This window comes from Garra rufa, chromosome 21 (genome assembly GCF_049309525.1).
Source record: "Garra rufa chromosome 21, GarRuf1.0, whole genome shotgun sequence".
NCBI classification, from domain to species: Eukaryota; Metazoa; Chordata; class Actinopteri; order Cypriniformes; family Cyprinidae; genus Garra; species Garra rufa.
In genome coordinates, this window is record NC_133381.1 from 31,793,821 (window position 1) to 31,815,471 (window position 21,651).

Here is a 21,651-nt window from a genome sequence, read left to right on the forward strand (position 1 = left end):
GATCTTAAATATCAAATCAATGACATCAAATACACATCAAATCAGCACCTTCATACCTGTAAGTTCCAGGTGATCATGTCATTCTGAGCTTCCAGAGAGGGTAAAGACTTCATCTTAGTCAGGAAGTGGAACAAAGATTTGCCCATGTTTGAACCGGTTTCTGAAAATACAAACACATCTGTATTTATCAGCAACTACATAATCAGCAAAATAGTAATAGCAGGGCTGCATGATATATTTAAATTAGTGGTGGGACATTATCGGCGTTAACGTGCTGCGTTAACGTGAAACTCTTATCGCGCGATAAAAAAAATATCGCCGTTAATCTATTCTCAAAATTGGGTTGGGAGCTGGGTCTAAACTACGCAAACTATGATGACTTTCACCTTGATAGTTTAACGCGGATGTATACCGAAGACTATAGAATATGGTCGCGCGTTTAAGTCTCCTCCGCCAAAACACAGACGGGATCGCGTCGTCCTCCATTCATAAAAACCGAATCTACTATAGCGAAATGCCACGTAAATTTGTCGTTTTTTGGATTCATAAATCAAATGTTGGTCAGTCACTTAATTCAAATCGCGATATGGACTAGTGTATGTGAAAACTGAAATGCAAAAAGACCGTTTTAATATGAATCCGAAATGTTCCGTTTGCCTAGCTGTATGTATGCATTGCGGAGACGAGCTTTTACTACACGCATACTGAAACACACGTGACACTCCTGGTAATTTTTGGCATTTTCATCTCACATGAACAGATAAACTCAATCTCCCAAACTGCTGTGAGTGTCACTTTTACCGTTTCATTTGAGAAAACTAGCATCATATCATACTGTATGACACAGAAACCTCACGGCAACCTGTCAAAATAAAAGTACGGTGTAACATCTAATGGGCTGGGTAGGTGTTGACGTAAAAAAAAAACACAATCTAATAGGTAGAAAAAATAATTTCATTGTTAGTTAGTTAGTAAACACAAGTACATCTAATTGAACATAATTTATTTTCATCAACAAATTATCATAGAACAGCTTTATGAGCTTTATGATCCATTCTCAAAGACTTTAAGTCATTATTTGGGTAGCACACATATTCTGAATGCCTTCAGCAGAATTCAAATTAGCCATTTTAATCTAGATTAATTCCAAAATTTAATCTAGATTAATCTAGATTAAAAAAATTAATCTATGCCCACCCCTAATTTAAATAAAATACAAACTGCGATATGGCTTAGTGCCAAAGCTGGAATTAAACAATAAATATATGATATAGGCGCACTGCAAAATCAAATTGCTAACACTTTACTTCCAGTTAATTCAACTAACATTAACTAAAATTTGAGTAACGGTTTCTAAGATATTGGCAAATGTTTTTTTGCACAAACCATAAGGCAAAACCTGGCATGTTTGGTATCGCTGGACTCGGCAAGGATTCCGGAGTCTAAAAACTCTCGTGACTCCGGTGAAAATAAGTTGACTATACCAAAGTTATAAGCATGTGAATTTGATTTTACCACTAGGTGGCGCTGGATCGAAACTTCTCAGGCTCCTTCAGAAGCCAAGTTTTGTGATGATACGTTAATGCGTTCGTAAAACAGCATTTTACTACAAAATTCAAAATGGCTGACATGGGAAAATTGGGTATAGGTAATGGGCATGATGCACCAAATCTAAAGAGACCAGTTTTGAGATTTTTGGTCAAATCATTGAGAAGTTATAAGCAACAATAGCCATTTTTCATATCACATGACCACTAGGTGACACTGGGCAATGACACTTAAACCTAAGGATAAAAGCTCTTCAGCGCTTTACTTCATGAGCTTGAGTGTGCAGTTAAAAACTAGATTTCAGTGCAATCTGCTTTTAAAAAACTAAGCTCAGAATGGTTTACAGAGAGAATTGCGATGCATTCAGAAAACTTCAGATTCAATCTACGAATCGCAATGCATCGATTTCTTGTTGCAACCCTAATAATGTAAATTTTATTCAATACCAACAAATACTATGCTTACTCGCATATTGCGCAGCATTGCTCAGAAACATACTACAAGTTACTGCCTATGAAATATTCAAAATTAATCACTAATGAATTTCTTCTGCTGCCTTAGAAGACTGCCGATGTATGGCTGCAAAAAGTTTCACACTAGCTTTTGTGTTAATGAGAAGTCAAAATAAGGGTGAGATCTTACTTTGTGCTTTCAGACTGAAATCAAAAGTCACTTCCTCAGCAGTGTTGCTTTCCAACTGTGTTTTTTCCTCTAACAGAGCCTGGCCTACGAGGTGCAGTGCCTAAAGTCAGAAACACAATGTTAAAAATCACATTTGTCAAATCCCACATCAAATAAACTCACCATGAAAAACACAACAGCCAATGATATTGCATGTAATTTACATATATTCTCAGAAAAGCAAATGCAATACTTAAGTTTTAAAAACAACTAAATTTATGTTACTAAAATGGAGCAAGAACTAATAGAAATGGTGTGGGCCAATAAGAGCCGTACCCTCTGGATCATAGGCTCAGTCCATCGGTTAGAGCGGTCCTCCACTGCTTTCTGGAAAACTCTTCTCAGAATATGGATGAAGACGTCACAGCAGAGCAGATACACTATGTTTGAGAATGCTGGACAGAAGGGAGGAGGCACTGGGGGACGGAGGGCTAAAAAAGAGGAACATCACAAACTGACAAAACTATAAGGAAACAGACCTCTTCATATTTATTATCATTTACCGGCAACAATGTATCTTACATAGAGTATATATATTTTTTATCATCTGAATTGTGCAGCAATTCACATTCAAAAGAGACTTTCAGTGCCTTGCGAAAGTATTCACACCCCTTAATTTTTTTTTCCCACGTTGTTATGTTGATGCCCATGTTAAATGGTTTTAAATTACTTTTTTTTACAAAACAGAATTGTCACAACTTCATACACTTATTAAAAATAAAAAAACTGAAATAAGCAGCGACGTAACAAAGGGGTATGAATACTTTTGGCAAAGCACTGTATATAATGCATTTAACATCATTACGGATCGGCATACCTTTATCACTGCCCTCTTGGGTCCTCCTCTTCTTCTGAGCCTCTTCTGCCTAATATGAACAAATATTTCCTTTTGTTTAAAGACTAACATATATATTAAGGAGAATAATAAAAGTGAGATAATGGGAACACCATGTACCTTACTATGTTGTGGTCTGGAATAATGATAGAAGAAGGGGTTAAACTCTTTCAGACATTCCTTTTTCAGCTCATACAAGCCATGGCCTGATACTCCTGGTTTCCTAAACAACATTTAATAAAGATTTTGAAGGATACTTCATAATGCATTGAGATGTGAGTGTAACAGCTGCGTAATAACTGTGTAATAAATGGTATAAACAACTAAATATTTAGTGAAATGCACTTACTTGAAAATAGCAACCTTAGAAATGACCGTTTCAAGCCCTGTTTCATGGCTTTCCTTTGATGCAATTAAAAAAGGTTCCGAAAGGTTAGAAAACATATTTTTTTACAGTTTATAGTTTAGTTACACACATTCAGATAAAGTAATTAAATTGGTCAGTTAATGTATGTAAATCTCTGGCTGCCACAATTTTAATACAAAGCTAAATGAGTTAATGAGTAAATAAAATAAGCACCACTAGTCTTACATTTTCAGGCAGGCTTTTAACCAGGCTGCTATGAGCCATGGGTTCAATACAAAGCAGATGGATGACTTCCCTCATAGTCATGTCTTCCTTAGTTACATGACTGATTCCAGGTACGTACCGTTCACCTGCATATTTAACATGCAAAATATATATATTAAAGGCAAAACAAGGGCAGTGTCTTAAGTCAATTATATAAAACAACTTGCTACACATCAACTAAAGGCAGCAAACTAACATTGACCAAGGCTTCCACATTCAGCCACCCCCCCTAAAAAAGTAGAAAAAACTGTCAATATCTGAGAACTTGCCTATGATGATGATTATCAAATAGAGCATCTCCTCTGTTAACCTATTCCACTGTTTCAGTACTTCCTGTTTGATAAAAAAAGACATGGAAAACAATCAAAATCAACCTTAATCAATGACAAAAATTATACATTCCAATGAATTGTCTCTTACTCACCTGATCTTTATTGGAGGAGTTGCCATTAAAAATATCAAAAAGTTCAAATCTCAAAAGAACAAGCATGAGGAAATGATTGGGGTCCATTTTGGAAGCAGCAATCTGTAGTTAGTCAGAAAATGATATTAACTGAATGAACATATTTTTAATTTATTAAATATATTATTTATTTTCTATTATTATACATACCTGCAACATGATAACATCCTTATCAAACATTTCATCCCTGCACTTAACATCCTGATAGTAATACACCTAAACAAAGGCAAACATCAGCAAAAGTTACAATACGTTTATAACTCAACACAACATGGATATCTAAATTTGTTTAATTAAACTGTTACATAGTTGTTTCTTTTTTTCTTTTCAACCTCCAATATACAATACATATGTTCATATATAGTTTCACAGATGAAATACAATTTAGACAGCATCAATAAACATTAAAGCACATTTAATGCCACACAAATGTACAAGATGTTAAAAAGAAACAAAGAATGCATTTAAAATATCAATTGATATCAGTTGTCAGAGAATGATGAATTACAGTATATACAAGAATCTCTACTTTCATGTTTTTTAGTGAAATTTGAGGACTGAAGACTTTAAAAAAATGTGGAATTGGTGGTGCTCTCACCTGGCTGACGAGTGACAGGCCGTTTCTGCGCCACATGTCGGCACACACCTGAGCTGCCAGCACTACACAGCGTAGAGGTTGCTCTGCCAGCTCAGTGAAGTTCAGCTGCACCTGAAACATACAAATACACAACTGTAAACCACAGTCACAGGTATTCACACATTACAGGTTCCTTTTATTTAATAAACAATGGTATACTCACAGGATCCACAAAGTCAGGGAGGTATTGGATTGCTCCAGTCTGGCACAGCAGCACATACAAACCTGAGAGCACATACAGACTATGTTAAATAACAGAAACAGAGTACTGCGGTGACCTTATCTCATAATTATGACTTTGAGTGTCGTAATTCTGACTTTTTATCTTTATCTCATCCTGACTTAGTATCTCATATTTCATTTTTGATGTCTTATGTCATAATTGTGACTTTATGTCATTCACCAAAGGAAAAAAAAGCTTTAAACAACAACAATCAATGGTACACTTTCATGAATTAATACTTCTGTTGAAGGCTACATTAAACTGATCAAAAGTAACGATAAAATGCCTTAAAATATTTATATTTCAAATAAATGCTGCTCTTTTTAATTTTTTTATTTATCAAATAATTCTAAGCAGTAGAACTGCTTTCAAATTTTTTTAAAAATATTTTTTTAACAACAGCATAGTAGAATGATTTCTGAAGGCTCATGTAATTCAGAAATTGATTATCTCAGCATGGTTATCAGAGGGCTAAAAATAACTAATGAAACATTCAGATCTGCAGTGAATGGATCATGATTAAAGGAAAACTCCACTTGTTTTTGGAAATAGGCTCATTCTGCAACTCCCCCCGAGTTAATAAATTGGGTTTTACCGTTTTGAAATCCATTCAGCCGTTCTCCTGTTCTGGCGATATCACTTTTAGCATAGCTTAGCATAGATCATTGAATCCTATTAGACCAATAGCATCACGTTCAATAATGACCAACGAGTTTCGATATTTGTCCTATTTAAAACTTGACTCTTCTGTAGTTATATCGTGTACTAAGACCGGTGGAAATGCAAAGCTTCAATTTTCTAGGCTGATAAGATTAGGAACTACACTTCCATTCCGGCGTAATAGTCAAGGAAGTTTGCTGCCGTAATAAGGCTGAAGCAGGAGCAGTAATACCACGCAGCACATGTGCAACTGCTAAACTAGCTGGGAACTCATTTCTGATAATACTCCGCCTGCTTCGGCCATATTACGGCAGCAAACTTCCTTGACTATTACGCCGGAATGGAAGTGTAGTTACTAATCTTATCAGCCTAGAAACTCGCAGCTTTGCATTTCCACCGGTCTTAGTACACGATATAACTACAGAAGAGTCAAGTTTTAAATACAACAAATATGGAAACTCGTTGGTCATTTTTGAACGCGATGCTATTGGTCAAATAGGATTCAATGATCTATGCTAAGCTACGCTAAAAGTGATATCGCCAGAACAGGAGAATGGCTGAATGGATTTCAAAATGGTAAAACCCAACTGATTAACTCGGGGGGGAGTTGGAGAATGAGCCCATTTCCAAAAAAAGTGGAGTGTTCCTTTAAATAGATACAGTTAAGATCAAAATTTTACATCCCCCTTTCAGAATCTCTAAAATGTTAATTGTTTTACCAAAATAAAAGTGATCATACAAAATGCATGTTGTTGTTTATTTAGTACTGATCTGAATAGGATGTTTCACATTAAAAATGTTTGTAAACATGTAGTTCACAAGAAAAAAAATAATAGCTGAATTTATAAAAGTTTGCATCCCCTTGATTCTTACTACTGCTTTCTTACCTAAATGATCTACAGCTGTGTTTTTGTTTAGTGATAGTTGTTCACCATGTTTAATGATAGTTGTTCAAATAGTTGATTGATCCATCTTTTCAAACTGAGGACAACTGAGGGACTCATATGCAACTATTACAGAAGGTTCAAATGCTCACTGATGCTCCAGAAGGAAAAACCATGCATTAAGATCTGGAGGGTGAAAACTTTATGGATTTAACTTATTTTGTCTTCTGGGAAACATGTAACTATGTTCTGTAGCCTCTAAAGGGCAGTAGTAAATGAAAAAATATGATATTTAGGCAAAATAAGAAAAATGTACACATCTCCATTCTGCTCAAATGTTTTCACCCCCCGCTCTTCCTGCATGGTTAAGAGGATACCACAGATATTACTTCCTGTATCATTTTTAAAACATCACCAGTTAAAAACCCTCAAAAGTCTGACTTATGAACAGAAATTCGACAATTCTGCTAACCGGCCAGGAGTCTGGAGACTGGCAGATGGATGGAGACAGGCTCCTGGGAGACTTTATACGGCCGTGCATGGAGGATCTGCTTGCACATGTAGCTGTCTGTCGGCTCGCTGCGGAAGGGCTGGTTGGTGCAAGACATTAGAGCTCTGTGGCACTCCTGAAAGGCCAACAACAGAACCCTCTCCTGTGGGTAAATAACACACACACACACATGTGCACACAGTGTCACTTTCCAGGTCATTCATTAACCAGTGGATAAACAAGATTTGTAAGCTAATCAGTCAAGCAACAGTAATGGCTTTAAACGTAGGCTGTGGTTAATTTAACTGCTTTGTCTCAGCATTACACCGAGACATTCTGTAACCTGAAGCTGATTTTTACTAGATTTTGTGAACAATATTTTCTGATTATAAAACAATGTCTGGTAATAAAGCAGATAACTTTTTGTATAAATAAGTAATGGGGGAAATAGAATAAATAATTATGAAATTATTCAGCAAGGATACATGTAATTGGTCAAAAGTGACAGTAAAGATGTTTAGATTGGTACAAAAATGTTTTTCAAATATTATTTTTTTGCTATTTGTCAAAAAAAAAAAAAAAAATCATCTACAAAAATATTAAGCACCACAAACATTTTTAACTGTGATAATTACAAGAAATGTTAAAAATAGCATATTAGAATCATTTCTGTATGTACATGTGATACTTAAGACTGAAGTAATGATGCTAAAAATTCAGCTTTGGCATTACAGAAAAAAAAGCAAAAATGTAAAATATATTCATGTATTTAAAAAAATAAAACATTTATTTGTTTTGTATATTTTTTGGTAACCACCCTTGATAAACAATTAAAAAAAAAAAAAAAAAAAAACATACTCACTTTTCAAAAGTAGTCATTGTGTATATTCATATCGCATAGTCTAATTATAATTCATATTATATCATGAATTATAATTAGACTAATAATCCATAATCATCAATTTCTCATGTATTTTAACCCTGAAAAGGAAAACAGAAAAAGCAGTATTTCTGACTAGCCGTAACTCACGTCAGAAGTACACCAGTCCTGAAACATGGCGAGAATATGGCGTAGCTGCATCTGGAGGGTAAATCCTGCCTCCCACTCGGGCTCCACCTCAACATGCTGACCAAATTGCCTCTTCACCTCCTCCATCCCCTGGCACCAAAGAATCAGATTCAATTAGGCTACAGATCAAACCAAATTAAAGTCCTTTTGACAAGAGAAAGCATTACCTGCATATAACAAAGGAAGCGAAGAAAGACGCATAAACCTTCAAGGAACTTCACCCTCAATGTCTCAGTCCACACAGAGGGCTTACTGATTAGAATGTACCTGAGAACACCAAAATGAAAACAATCTACATTGAGCCAACTAATTAGAAATAAACAGCTGTTTTTATTTTTCATATCTTAATGGCTGAGTGTAGACCTGAGGTCATGAAAGATAACTTGAACCCGGAAGAACTTCTCAGGATTGTGGCCCTGGAAGTGGAAGTGGTTGCCGTCCAGATGTTCCCTCATCATATCCATTACAGTATCTATAATGACCTCGATGACATTTCCTTCCTCAATCAACTGCCTGGCCTGAGAATATCAACGCGTATTTAGTTAGAGATTATAATGGACACAGAAAGATTCTAGACTTTACAGAAACATGATTTGTCGTACCAAAGTGGGAACAGTAAAGATTTGCACAGATAGGGCTGTGACTGAGATGTTCCTTTGATGGTCATCGCTGATAAAGTCTTCTTGAAGTTGCTTGTAGTGCTGAAACATGGCATACACCTGTTAGAGCTCATCTCAGCTGATTTTACTCTTAGCATGTAACAACTTAAAATACTACTCAAACATTAAAATGATGTATATGCAGCTGTAAAATAATACCTCTGTGAATTTCATGGCAAACTGCCTTTTGTACTCTGTGTCCATCAGTAAACTACTGAAAATTAACTCGTGGACGACCTTGCGGGCTCCTGAGGAGAGTTACAGGAAATCAGGTACTGATACAGCACTAAGAACATCTTACTGGATTTCAAATGTGTGCAGAGCATTGGTGTGGTAGAGATGGAAATATTGACCTTTATAAAGTTTGGCGTCATGCAGCATGAGTCGACTGATCAGGCAGAGTTTATTGTTGTCATAGTCCGGCTCCAAAGCCACCTGGCAGAACACCTCCCTGAGGCCAACTACAGAACCAACAAGGACAACACTTCATACTTATTCATACATAGTTTCGAATGCGATATTAAGCTCGATATGGCGTAGCTTGTCAGAGATTTACGTCTCTGTGTATTAATTGCCGCTCCAGCGGAACCTGAGCGGAACGCACGTGATGGAGATTTACTACTAATCAAAGCACCGGCTTCATTGACTAAACGCGCCTCACAATATCGTTCGATATATTGTCCAGCCCTAGTTGGTATTGTTTTTTGTTGTTGTTGTTGTTTTCTGTGTTTACTATGTTGTATGTTTTTGCACTCCAAATAAAAAAAAAAAATAGAACAAATGACAGAACGACATATAGATAGATAGAGTGACAGATATATAGATTAGAGCGATAGAACAATATATACACAGAATGATAGATTGACAGAGTGACAGATAGATAAATAAACAGGAGCGACAGATAGAGTGACAAATAGAACGACAGACAGAGCTACACAGAATGACAGAATGATAAATAGACGATAGATAGACAAATGGAGAGAACGAACGAAAGATAGATAGAGCGAAAGAATGATAGATAGAACGAATCAAGGATAGATAGATAAACAAACAATAGAACGAATGATAGATAGAAAGACCGAACGACAGATAGAACGAACAACAGATAGATGATAAATAATAGATAATATATATATATATATATAGAGATCAAACAATATAACAAATGGCAGATAGGTGATAGATAATTTATTTAAATTAAGTTCCAAACGTCGGTTCTGGAGGAGCTTAATCATTCAGTCCTGCACTCATTGCACTGCCTAATCTGCTGGCAACCCTCCACCTCCCCTTCTCCTCCTCCATTTCTTTTATTCTCCCTCTAGATTGTACCTCGAGTTTGAGCCTGCATTGAGGACAGCAAGCCAAGTTTGTTTACCACTAACCATCAGGACTGGATGGGCAGGTCTCATGAACTGTTCACATTTTCTTAGTGCGCCTAAGAGTCTACCTGAATAGCCAATGATCTTCTGGAACCATGCGCCGAGTCTGAGGACGAAGGTCTGATGAGCCATCACAGCAGTGTGAAGGATCTCCACCCGCAAAGGTTTCTGGATAATGTGCTCTGAGTTACGCTGCAGAGGAAATGCAAAGATGGGTGAAGAAATATAAATTAGTCAAATTTAAATCTACAAAAGCCCTACAAGCATATACAAAATGTGTGTGTTTGAAGAGTGTGCCAAGTATGTTTACCCTGATATTTTCCTTGGCTTGTTGACAGATTCTGAGAGTACCTCTCTTTACTGCTCTCCGCCCCTGAAATCATAATAACACAAGGAATCTATACATGCATATGTTGTAAGACTATGTGGAAAGCGAATGCTCAGAATACTCACTTCCTTGTCAATGAGTGCAGTGTAGATTTGAGCCTGATTCTGGTCACAGGCGATTGCTCGCTGAAGTGTGTAGATGACGTGGTCATATGAGTGATGTTCATCGTTATAGAGCACACAAAAGTAGGTGTCTTCCTTCACTCTAAAAACAACATTAAATAATGTTAACCTTATTAAATTAAGGTGGAGTCCATTTTAGACGTTCCAGCTGGCGGCTTTAATAACTGCATATCTCACTTTGGCTTCAGCTCGTCTGATAGTTCCTTGGTTTCTTCCCAAACCAGCATGTCTGTCGTGTACCGCAGCAGCAGGTGGAACAGCATCTGAGCCCTTTCTCGAAGGCCTGGATCCATCACACACTCATCCTGTGATACACATAACAGCAGCTGTCACAGAGAGTCACTTAGTTTTTACTTATTCACAGAACGATTTTACTTGATTTGTGCGTACCCACAAAATCTATTTAATAAGTCACCCAAAAGTAGATATTTAGTGAAATGTCCAAGCTGCTTGTTTCCATATAATGAAAGTGAAAGGAGATTAGAGCTGTTGAGCTCAGAAATTAATATTAATTAAATATATAGTTTCATTATAGCTCTCCAACCCTGCTCCTGGAGAGCTACCTTCCTGCAGACTTAATTACAGACAATTGTGTTGAAGCAGGGTTGGAACTTAATGGTGCGTTCACACCGGACGCGAATGAAGCGGCAAGCGTGAGTGATTTACATGTTAAGTCAATGCAAAGACGTGAATAGCCATCCGGCGGCGCGAAACGGGCGAATAGCGCGAATGAAGCGGCGCGCATTGAGTTGAAAAATCTGAACTTTATCTGGCGGTAACCAATCAGGAGCTCGCTCTAGTAGTGACGTGATCAGTGAGCGGAGGCTGAATTTTTTAACAAAGATGGAGGAGAAAATTATCGTTTTTACAAACATAATAAATCAGACGTTATATTGTTCCATAAAAATATTATTTATGGCAAACATTTGTACATTCATTCTAATTATATCCTATTGCAAATCCACTCAGAGTAGTATAGTCAAAAATTAATTATTTGTGATTGGACCAGTGTTTTGTGTAATGTTCATGGGAATGCAACAATGAGAGACATGAGATATATATATATATATATATATATATATATATATACACACACATATATACATATATACATATATATTTATATATATGCAGGCTAGAAGGGGAAGATCAAGAAAGAGAGGAGAACAGGCTAGAAAGGGAGGATCAAGAAGAGAAGAGAACAATTTTTTGTCACATAGTGTTGAAAAAGATGGGTTTTCAGCAGTCGCTTGAAAGCTGTTAAGGAGTCTGCATTCCGGATAGGGGTGGGAAGATCATTCTACTAGGCAGGGACGTTGAACGAGAATGTTCTGGACAGTGATTTAATACCTCTCTGTGGTGGTACAATGAGGCGTCTTTCACTAGAGGATCTCAGACTTCTGGAGGGAGTGTAGATGTGTAGTAGTGAATGAAGGTAGGCAGGTGATGAGCCGGTGGCTGTCCTATATGCCAGCATCAGTGTCTTGAATTTGATGCGTGCTGTAACCGGTAGCCAGTGCAGAGATACGAAGAGGGGTGTGACATGGGCCTTTTTGGGCTCATTGAAGACCAGTCGTGCTGCTGCATTCTGAATCATTTGTAGAGGTTTGATTGTACATGCTGGAAGACCGGCTAAAAGAGCATTGCAGTAGTCCAGCCTGGAAATGACCAGGGCCTGGACGAGGAGTTGTGTAGCATGCTCTGTTAGGAAGGGCCTGATCTTTCTGATGTTGTGCAATGCAAACCTGCAAGATTTAGCTATGTGGTCTTTAAAAGTCAATTGGTCGTCAAAGATTACACCCAGATTTCTGGCTGAAGTCAATGGGGTAATTGTTGATGAACCTAACTGGATGGAGAAGTCATGTTGTAAAGATGCAGTGGCAGGAAAGATAAGGAGTTCCGTCTTTGCTAGATTGAGCTGTAGATGGTGTTCCTTCATCCACGCAGAGATATCCGCCAGGCAACCTGAGATCCGTGCAGCTACCGATGGATCGTCTGGTTTGAATGAAAGATAGAGTTGTGTGTCATCAGCATAGCAATGGTAGGAGAAGCCATGTGCCTGTATGATGGGGCCCAGAGATGTAGTGTATATGGAGAAAAGGAGGGGTCCAAGAACTGATCCCTGAGGAACCCCAGTGACCAGTTGATGAGTTTTGGATACCTCCCCTCCCCAGGTCACTCTGAAAGACCTACCAGAGAGGTGGGATTTGAACCAGCGAAGTGAAGTCCCTGTGATGCCCAGCGATGAGAGGGTGGACAGGAGGATCTGGTGATTCACAGTGTCAAAAGCTCCAGATAGGTCGAGCAAAATGAGTACTGATGATTTGGAATCAGCTTTTGCCATCCGCAAGGCTTCAGTGACAGACAGTAGTGCAGTCTCAGTTGAATGGCCACTTCTGAACCCTGATTGGTTAGAATCCAGTAGATTGTTCTGTGAGAGGAATAAGGATAGCTGGTTGAAAACAGCCCGTTCCAATGTTTTTGCTATGAATGGAAGGAGAGAGACAGGTCTGTAGTTGTCAATGAGTGAAGAGTTAAGTGTAGGTTTTTTGAGCAGTGGAGTTACCCGGGCCTGCTTAAATGTACTGGGGAAAGTGCCTGTGAGAAGAGATGTGTTGATGATGTGTGTGAGCGCCGGTAGGATGGTAGGAGAGATTGCTTGGAGAAGGTTTGAGGGGATAGGATCTAAAGGACATGTCGTCGGATGGCTGAAGAGGAAAAGTTTGGTTACTTCTGCCTCCGAGTAAGGACAGAAGGAGAAGAGGGGAGTTCCAGCCGTTAGTGTGGTCAATAATACTGAGACTGTCCTCTATCTGTGTGCCATATTTCATAACTTTCCTGCAAGTGGTTCTATGGACTTCTACATACTCCGGTGGCAGAGGAAGAGAAAGAGGACTGAGGGATACAATAGGTGCCTAAGCAACTTCTGTGCTCGGTCCCTAATAAATAAATAAAAAACAACACCACCATAAAAGTGACACAAGTAAATCATCAAGATACACTGCATTAGGTTTGACGTCAGTGATGAATATACGGGAACTAATGACCAGGGTTCTCACATTTTAAGACCAATGAAATTGAATCTTCTTAATGTTTCCAAGAATTTGCAATGTATTTAAAACATAAACATGTCCTTCATTAACATTTAGTATTTCCTTGATTTCCAATGCCAAATAAAGTATTATTCAAGTATGAACGATATTATGTGATTGAAAATGAAATTTTAAAAGCTACAGCAGATGAGCAGATTTTCAGTAAATAATTACAAAAAAGGCAATTAAAAATTCAAAATAATAGTAGATTTGAAATAAAACTTTATTTTGTTTATGGAGCTGGACAGCTCTAGTCGCTATATGGAAAAGAGCAGAACTAAAATTTACAGCTAATTTATTCACCCCCTTTTCATTTAAGATATTTGTGTCTTTCTTTCTTCAGTCAATTAGAAATTATGTTTTTTGAGGAAAACATTTCAGGATTTCTCTCCATATAATTGACTTCTATGGAGCCCCCAAGTTTGAACTTCCAAAATGCAGCTTCAAATGGCTCTAAACGATCACAGCCGAGGAAAGACGGGTCTTATCTAGCAAAATGATCAGTAATTTATATAATTTATATACTTTTAACCTCAAATGCTTTTCTTGTCTAGCTCTGTGTTCTTTGTGTAGAGATTAAAAAGTATATAAATTGTAAATGTTTTTAGAAAATAACCGATCATTTCGCTAGATAAGACCCTTCTTTCTCAGCTGGGATCATTTAGAGCCCTTTAAAGCTGCATTTGAACTGCATTTTGGATGTTCAAACTCGGGGGCACCATAGAAGTCCATTATATGGAGAGAAATCCTGAAATGATTTGTTCAAAAAACAATTTCTTTACGACTGAAGAAAGAAAGATACGAACATCTTGGATGACAAGGGGGTGAGTGCGGTATCTGTAAATGTTTGTTCTGAAAGTGAACTTCTTCTACTAACATCTCCATTCGTGTTCCATAAATGAAAAAAGTCACAAGGGGCTAAAACAAATAATTATGTGAGGATTATAAAGAAATAATAATACCTGCAAATTAAAATTCTTTAAATGGCTTTATTATTATTATTATTTTAGGGGTAACAGGCTTGCATTGAGATAATCACAAAAACACAGCATCACAAGATGTCTTTGTTTTGCTGTTGATGTATATTTGTCTGTTATTTGGCAGGAACTCAAGCTCCCAAAGCTCTACTGCAGTAACCTTTTAAATATCCCCAATTTCCTCAACTCCACCAGATGATCTCCTAAAAGCCAGTCACACCAAAAATAGTGACCAGTTACAAAAAGAGCTTAGATAATTTGACTGTACAAGCAGCAAAAAGATAAAAACACAACAGGCCCTTAGAGCAGGATAAGATGTTTGCTGATTTGGTTTACTGTAAATGTCCATCTGTCATGTTCATTATGTGAATGTTTAGATCTTGCCAGAGGGTTTCAACACACAAAAAGGCACCTGCTGTTTTCCGACAAAGGTGAGTGGCCATGAGTGAGTGTGGATCTGGAGCTTGATCTTATCACGGTGGATCTATTGAGTTATCAGAACACTGAAGCAGACCATCTGCTTTCCAGGCCAAAATCCAGGCACACAGCAAGAAATTAGTCATGAATACAGATAATATCAGTACATCATCCACGCTCTTTATGAAAAACTGGGATTTTAATTAATTATGATGCCCATTAACACCCCAAATCTATTTATTCAAAATATTTCACACAATTTCTTTGTACAATAAACCCTCTCACTAAAGACTTTGTCACTAAAGTCCCTGCTTTTTTCCAGCTGGTTTTGCATCACAAACATGCTGTGCGTCACTTTCCCACACACTTTGTGTTTTCCCACAGAGGGGTTAGCCAACGCACGGACGGAACGGCTCCTCTGACCTCAAGGCAGGAAGTTAGCTCAACAATAGCGTTCATGGAAAAAATCTTAACATCGATAAGAGTCCAGAAAATAAACTGTACCGTTTCCGTAGCAACTGAAGTGCCAGAGTCGTGTTGGGAGCAGCAGGGTCCGGTCTTCCAAGCCTCCAAGTCTCCACAGTCGCAGAAACCTCCTCCTGCTGAGGCATGCATCTGCGGTTGCAATGTACATAATAATAATAAATAAATGATATACAGTAATAAAAATAATAATACATTTGAGGTTATTTGTAATCATTTTTTTTCCTTAGATAGAACAAAATTGAGATTTTAGAAATCAAAAAATGATTGACAGCATATATTATCAAAGTGTACGTCAAAACCAATCAGTTTGTTTGATAAAAAACAAACAACAACAACAACAACAAAAAGTATTAGTAAGAGTGCACATGCCTTGTAGCGATGACTTTTGTGCACACTCTTCTGGAAGCATTCTATGCAGAGAACGCAGGTGGGATCTATTGCACAATCCCTGGAAATACATACAAGGATGCTTCAAAACAAGGAAAACAATAAATGGCAAGCTTGATAGTGTCAAAGGCAACCTATACATTTATACTTACACATCTCAAAGTTGGAACAAAAACTTGTGGCTTATGTATACACACGGTGACGTTCAAAAGTTTGGGATCAGTAAGATTTTAGATTTTTAAAAAATAAGTTTCTTATGCTCATCAAGGCTGCATTTATTTGATTAAAAAAAAACAGTAAAATTGTAAAATATTATTTCAGTGTAACATAACAGTTTCCTATGTGAATATATTTTAAAATATTATTTATTCATGTGAAAATCTGCATTTTCAGCATCATTACTCCAGTCTTCAGTGTCACATGATCTTTCAGAAATCATTCTGATATGCTGATTTATTTGTTGAAAACAGTTGGGCTGCTTAATAATTATTATTATTATTTTTAAATCTGTGATATCTTCTTTTGTGATTCTTTAATGAATAAAAAGTTCAAAAGAACAGCATTTATTTAAAATAGCAATCTTTTAATAATGTAACAAACTAAAACTAGTTTAAAAATGTGGGGTCAGTAAATTTGTTTTCTTTCTTTTTTTGAAAGAAATTTATATTTTAATTCAGCAAGGATGTGTTAAACTGATTAAATGTGATTGTAAAGACTTACACTGTTATAAAAGATTTCCATTTTGAATAAATGCTGTTCTTTTTAACTTTTATTCATTAAAGAATCCTGAAAAAGAATCACAGAAAGTATTAAGCCGCACAATTGTTTATTGATAATGAAAGTAATAAATCAGCATATTAGAATGATTTCTGAAGGATTTTGTGACAATGAAGACCTGAGCAATATCTTTGCATCACAGAAATAAATTACATTTTAAAATATAATAAAATAAAAAAAAAACATTATTTTAAAATGTAATAAAATTTCACAATATTACATTTTTTCCTGTATGTAGATAGATAGATAGATAGATAGATAGAAAGATAGATAGATAGATAGATATAAACCCTAAATATTAATAATAAAACTATTTAGAATTTTAAAAAATCTGATTATATAAAGCTAAAAGTTTAATAATATTCATTAATTCACTCATTTATTCATTCATCCATTTATTTGTTGCTTGACCATATAATATAGAATAACATTATCAATTATTATTTTAATATTATTACCTAATGTTGGTGGTATACTCATCAGAAAAAAAAAAAACCAACAACATCTACTAAACCTTTTAAACAAGTTTTAGACAAACTTACATTCACTCAAGATTTGCCAAATTTTTCACCCCTAGTAAATACATAATATGATAGCAAAGATTTACAGAAAATGTCTAAAATTTGAACATTTGTGACCCTGGAACACAAAACCAGTCTTAGTGGCACAGGTATACATATACATATACATATACATATACATATACATATACATATACATATACATAGCAATAGCCAACAAATACATTGTATGGGTCAAAATGATCGATTTTTTGCAAAAACCATTAGGATATTAAGTAAACATCATGTTTCATGAAGATATTTTGTTAATTTTTTTCACTTGAAATATATCAAAACTTAATTTTTATTAGTAATATGCATTGCTAAGAACTTCATTTGGACAACTTTAAAGGCGATTTTCTCAATATTTAGATTTTTTTGCACCCTCAGACTCAGATTTTCAAAAGTTGTATCTCTGCCAAATATTGTCCTATCATTATTTACTCAGCTTTCAGGTGATTGACCCTTATGACTGGTTTTGTGGTCCAGGGTCACAATTATTTACACAGTATTACTAAAACTATTCGCTAAAACACTAAAATCTAATTAGCAATGCACAATGAGATGCTGGCCCATCAATCAGTCTTGCTGATGTACTCTTTACAAACATCTATATGAGTTGATGGCGACTGCATATATTATCAAAGGGGCTGCGGTCTAACCTGCAGGAGTAGACGGTCTCGCCCTCTTTAAAGACACGTCCACATTGCTGAGCTGACGAGCTGCTGTTGTATTGCTGTAGCTTCTCCAGCCCGACACAGGGGTCCTCCCCAAAAAGGAAGCACTCCAGAGGGTACAGGAGGCGTTCCTCAACCTTTTGCTCCTCCTCCCCTTGTTGTGGCTCCGCCTCCAGGCAGAAAATAAGGGGGACCTGCTCCCCCAAATAGCTGAGTATGGCAGCCCCTCTGTTTGAAGCCTCCTGCCATTTCTGGTGGCAAAAAGAGAAAGCACACAGATTATATAACAAACTAACCAAATACATTTGAAGTCAAAAGTTTACATACACTTTTCTGCAAACTGGGAATTATTTTACCAAAATAAGAGGGATCATACAAAATGCATGTTTTTTTGTTTTTTTATTAAGTACTGACCTAAATGAGACATTTTACATAAAAGACATTTACATATAGCCCCCAAGAGTAAATAATAGTTGAATTTATAAAAAAATGAACCTGTTCAAAAGTTTACATACACTTGATTCTTAATACTGTGTTGTTACCTGAATAATCCACAGTTGTTGTTTTTTTTTTGTAAGTGATAGTGATGAGTTCCTTGTTTGTCCGCAACAGCTAAACTACCCTCTGTTCTTCAGAAAAATCCTTTAGGTCTTACAAATGTTTGTGCATTTGAACCCTTTCCAGCTATGACTGTATTATTTTGAGATCCATCTTTTCACATATAATACAACTGAGGGACTCATCAACTTTTTGAATTTGAAGATCAGGGTAAATTGAACTTATTTTGTCTTCTGGGGAACATGTAAGTGTCTTCTGTAGCTTCTGAAGGGCAGTACTAAATTATGAAAAATATAATATTTAGGCAAAATAAGAAAATTGTACACATCCTCATTCCATTCAAAAGTTTACACCCCTGGCTCTTAATCATTATTTTTCCTTCCGAAGTATCAGTGAGTGGTTTGAACCTTCTGTAATAGCTGCATATGAGTCCCTCAGTTGTCCTCAGTGTGAAAAGATGGATCTCAAAACCATACAGTCATTGTTAAAAAGGGCTCAAACACACAAAAATGCTAAAACACCAAAGAATCTGTGGAATCTAAAGGACTTTTCTGAAGAACGGAGGGCAGTTTAACTGTTCAAGACAAACAAGGGTCTCATGACCAACTACCACTAAACAAAAACATCTTCAAAAATATCAAATCTTCCTCCTCAATCCAAAAAGACCACTGGTATACAAGAGTTAGAAGAGTCACTTTTAAGGTTTTTTACATTTTGACACCTTTTTGATGTAAGAAAGCTTCATGCTGTGTTTGGTCAGCATTTATGATCTTCTCAGCATACAGGGTTTAAAAGATATTTCAGGCTCCTAATACTGAAGCTATTAGAGTTTTTATGCTTATCAATGCACAAAGTAAATGCAAACTAAGAGCAATGTAATGATTTGCATCAATCAGACCAGAGGTTTCCAAGCTTCTTAATAAACAGACAAATGGCCTCATAAACGGTCTTTGACCCTCAGCCATCAAAATCGAAACCTTGGTGCATACCTATTCAAGCCAAAAAAACTGAGCGTTTGAAATAAATTCTGCATCTGTCCAACTAAGTTAACCTCAATCTCTGCAGCAATATCTGTCAGGGAAAGACCAAGGGTCAGTCCTCCTGACACTTATTTTCAAAGTGCCGTGTTAATTTCCTATGTCAAATGACTAACAAATAAGGCTATGTTATGCAATGAAACATTTGGAAATAAACAAGCAACTATGCCAGGGCCGCATTATGATACATTATAAAAGAAGATTCATGTTCTGTCTCAGAATATCAACAGGAGGAGACACATTTCAACATCACTATCAGTTCTCACTTCAGAGAAATGTGAAAATCTAGCCTACATCCAGATCTATTTTAAGATTGACATGAGGAATAATTTTTAAATCTCTGCTAGGTCTCTGAAAACGCAAATTTAACACTAATATTAGCGTTTCAAAGGTTAGTTAGTCAAATGTAGTTATATTGCGCAAGACTACATTCTGTAGTAGCAAATAAAAATACATTACAAAAAAAGTCAAAACTCTGTACATTAAAAAATGTGTGCAAAAGAACATTAAAAGGTGAATAAAAAAGCAAACACACAATGACCTGGTGTCTTTCAAAAGGTCTTATTTAACCCAAATTACATGAAAATTAAATATTAAATATTTTGTAGTTTCGTAAACAGTCAACTTTCAAAATCACCAGCTCGAAAAATCACCTTCACATGGTTTATCTGCAGCAACTTACAAGAAACTGTTTAACACAAAATAATAACAGCTCGTGTTACGAATAAAAAAAAAAATAAATAAAAAAAAAACCAAAAAAAAAAACAACGCACTAAATTCTATAAAAAGCACGAAAATGTAGAGTAAAGAGCAGTCGAAGCGGGTGTTCAATCTGCTCGTGTTTACATGCGGGATGATCAGCAACAATCATGTAAACAAAATTTAGCATCTGACCAATGTTCATCACTAAATCGCAGATAACAAAGAATCTATAGGTTCACCAAGCAAATGAATCATATATCTTTCCCTGCTCAAATCATAATCTATTGCAAAACGCATGACATGCGACTGAATGTATGCCTGAGGTGGTTAAAATCCAAATAGTTACCGTGCTCAACTGTACACCGTCCAGCGACTCCGCCATGATCCAAATGCCGTAAAGCGTCACTACAGCAACACAACTAGGACGGATTTGCAACAGTTTAAAAGTCTTTTTGGTGGCTTGAATTCAACATTACAACAAGCAGTTCAAAATACATCGAAAAATATGTAAAAGCGTGTGTGAATAGACAAATACATTACGTAGCAAAAAAAAATAAAATAACATAAAATGACATTATACACTATTATATAAACCAAACGCGTCTACGTTATTCAATCGAGGTCATTTCATTATTTTAACCAATAAATACCGTCAACTATAGTTAACTATGCGGTAGCAATACAGTAACCCTTCAGCTACTAATACGGAAAGATTAACGATTAAACACTGAGAGGACTGAGATAACGTTAGTTCCCTATTAAGTAATCAATAATTACCGAATGAGATGAGCTTTACAACTTTAAATGGGACCCTGGACCACGTAGCACGGGTATATTTAGCAGAAAATACACTATGGGTCAAATATCCATTTTTCTTTTATGCCAAAAATAATTAGGATATTAAGATCCATAAAGATATTTTGTAAACTCCCTACTGTAAATATATCAAATGTAATTTTGATTAGCAATATGCATTGCTAAGAACTTAACTTGGACAACTTTAAAGGTGCGCCCCACTCGCTGCAGCGCCATATGGGAGGAGCTGGAGGTAATGGGTGGAGATAGACACCTAACCACACCCTAACCCTACCCCTTACCCTATCCCTAACCTTAACTCCACCCATTTGTTCACTCAGAGGTGGAGCTGGACATCAAGAGAGGTGGAGCTGGAGGCCATTTGGCTCTGCAGTGAGCAGTACTTGTTTTCTCAGTATTTAGATATTCAAATAGCTGTCTCATCATAACACCATACATCAATGGAAAGCTTATTTATTCAGCTTTCAGATGATATATAAATCTAAATTTCGAAAAC

General features: G+C 36.3%; 1 protein-coding gene across 2 annotated transcripts in view; it reads right to left on the reverse strand.

Moving 5' to 3' along the window:
- ubr1 (ubiquitin protein ligase E3 component n-recognin 1) overlaps positions 1-20,911 on the reverse strand; it is a 38,403-nt gene extending 17,492 nt beyond the window's left edge. For both annotated transcript variants that reach the window (XM_073826524.1, XM_073826523.1), the window contains exons 1-27: positions 20,686-20,911; positions 18,028-18,293; positions 16,011-16,089; positions 15,660-15,770; positions 10,847-10,974; positions 10,613-10,751; positions 10,470-10,532; positions 10,228-10,351; positions 9,134-9,241; positions 8,940-9,028; positions 8,724-8,822; positions 8,485-8,639; positions 8,289-8,388; positions 8,083-8,211; positions 7,035-7,215; positions 4,959-5,020; positions 4,757-4,867; positions 4,309-4,374; positions 4,120-4,221; positions 3,965-4,028; positions 3,657-3,781; positions 3,414-3,466; positions 3,185-3,287; positions 3,047-3,095; positions 2,506-2,660; positions 2,191-2,290; positions 57-160 (exon numbers count right to left, since the gene is read on the reverse strand). In XM_073826524.1, coding sequence (XP_073682625.1) covers positions 57-160; positions 2,191-2,290; positions 2,506-2,660; positions 3,047-3,095; positions 3,185-3,287; positions 3,414-3,466; positions 3,657-3,781; positions 3,965-4,028; positions 4,120-4,221; positions 4,309-4,374; positions 4,757-4,867; positions 4,959-5,020; positions 7,035-7,215; positions 8,083-8,211; positions 8,289-8,388; positions 8,485-8,639; positions 8,724-8,822; positions 8,940-9,028; positions 9,134-9,241; positions 10,228-10,351; positions 10,470-10,532; positions 10,613-10,751; positions 10,847-10,974; positions 15,660-15,770; positions 16,011-16,089; positions 18,028-18,293; positions 20,686-20,721 — 2,901 coding nt within the window. In that variant the 5' untranslated portion in view covers positions 20,722-20,911. The remainder of the gene's footprint in view (positions 1-56; positions 161-2,190; positions 2,291-2,505; positions 2,661-3,046; positions 3,096-3,184; positions 3,288-3,413; positions 3,467-3,656; positions 3,782-3,964; positions 4,029-4,119; positions 4,222-4,308; positions 4,375-4,756; positions 4,868-4,958; positions 5,021-7,034; positions 7,216-8,082; positions 8,212-8,288; positions 8,389-8,484; positions 8,640-8,723; positions 8,823-8,939; positions 9,029-9,133; positions 9,242-10,227; positions 10,352-10,469; positions 10,533-10,612; positions 10,752-10,846; positions 10,975-15,659; positions 15,771-16,010; positions 16,090-18,027; positions 18,294-20,685) is intronic.
- Between the last annotated feature and the right edge of the window lie 740 nt (positions 20,912-21,651).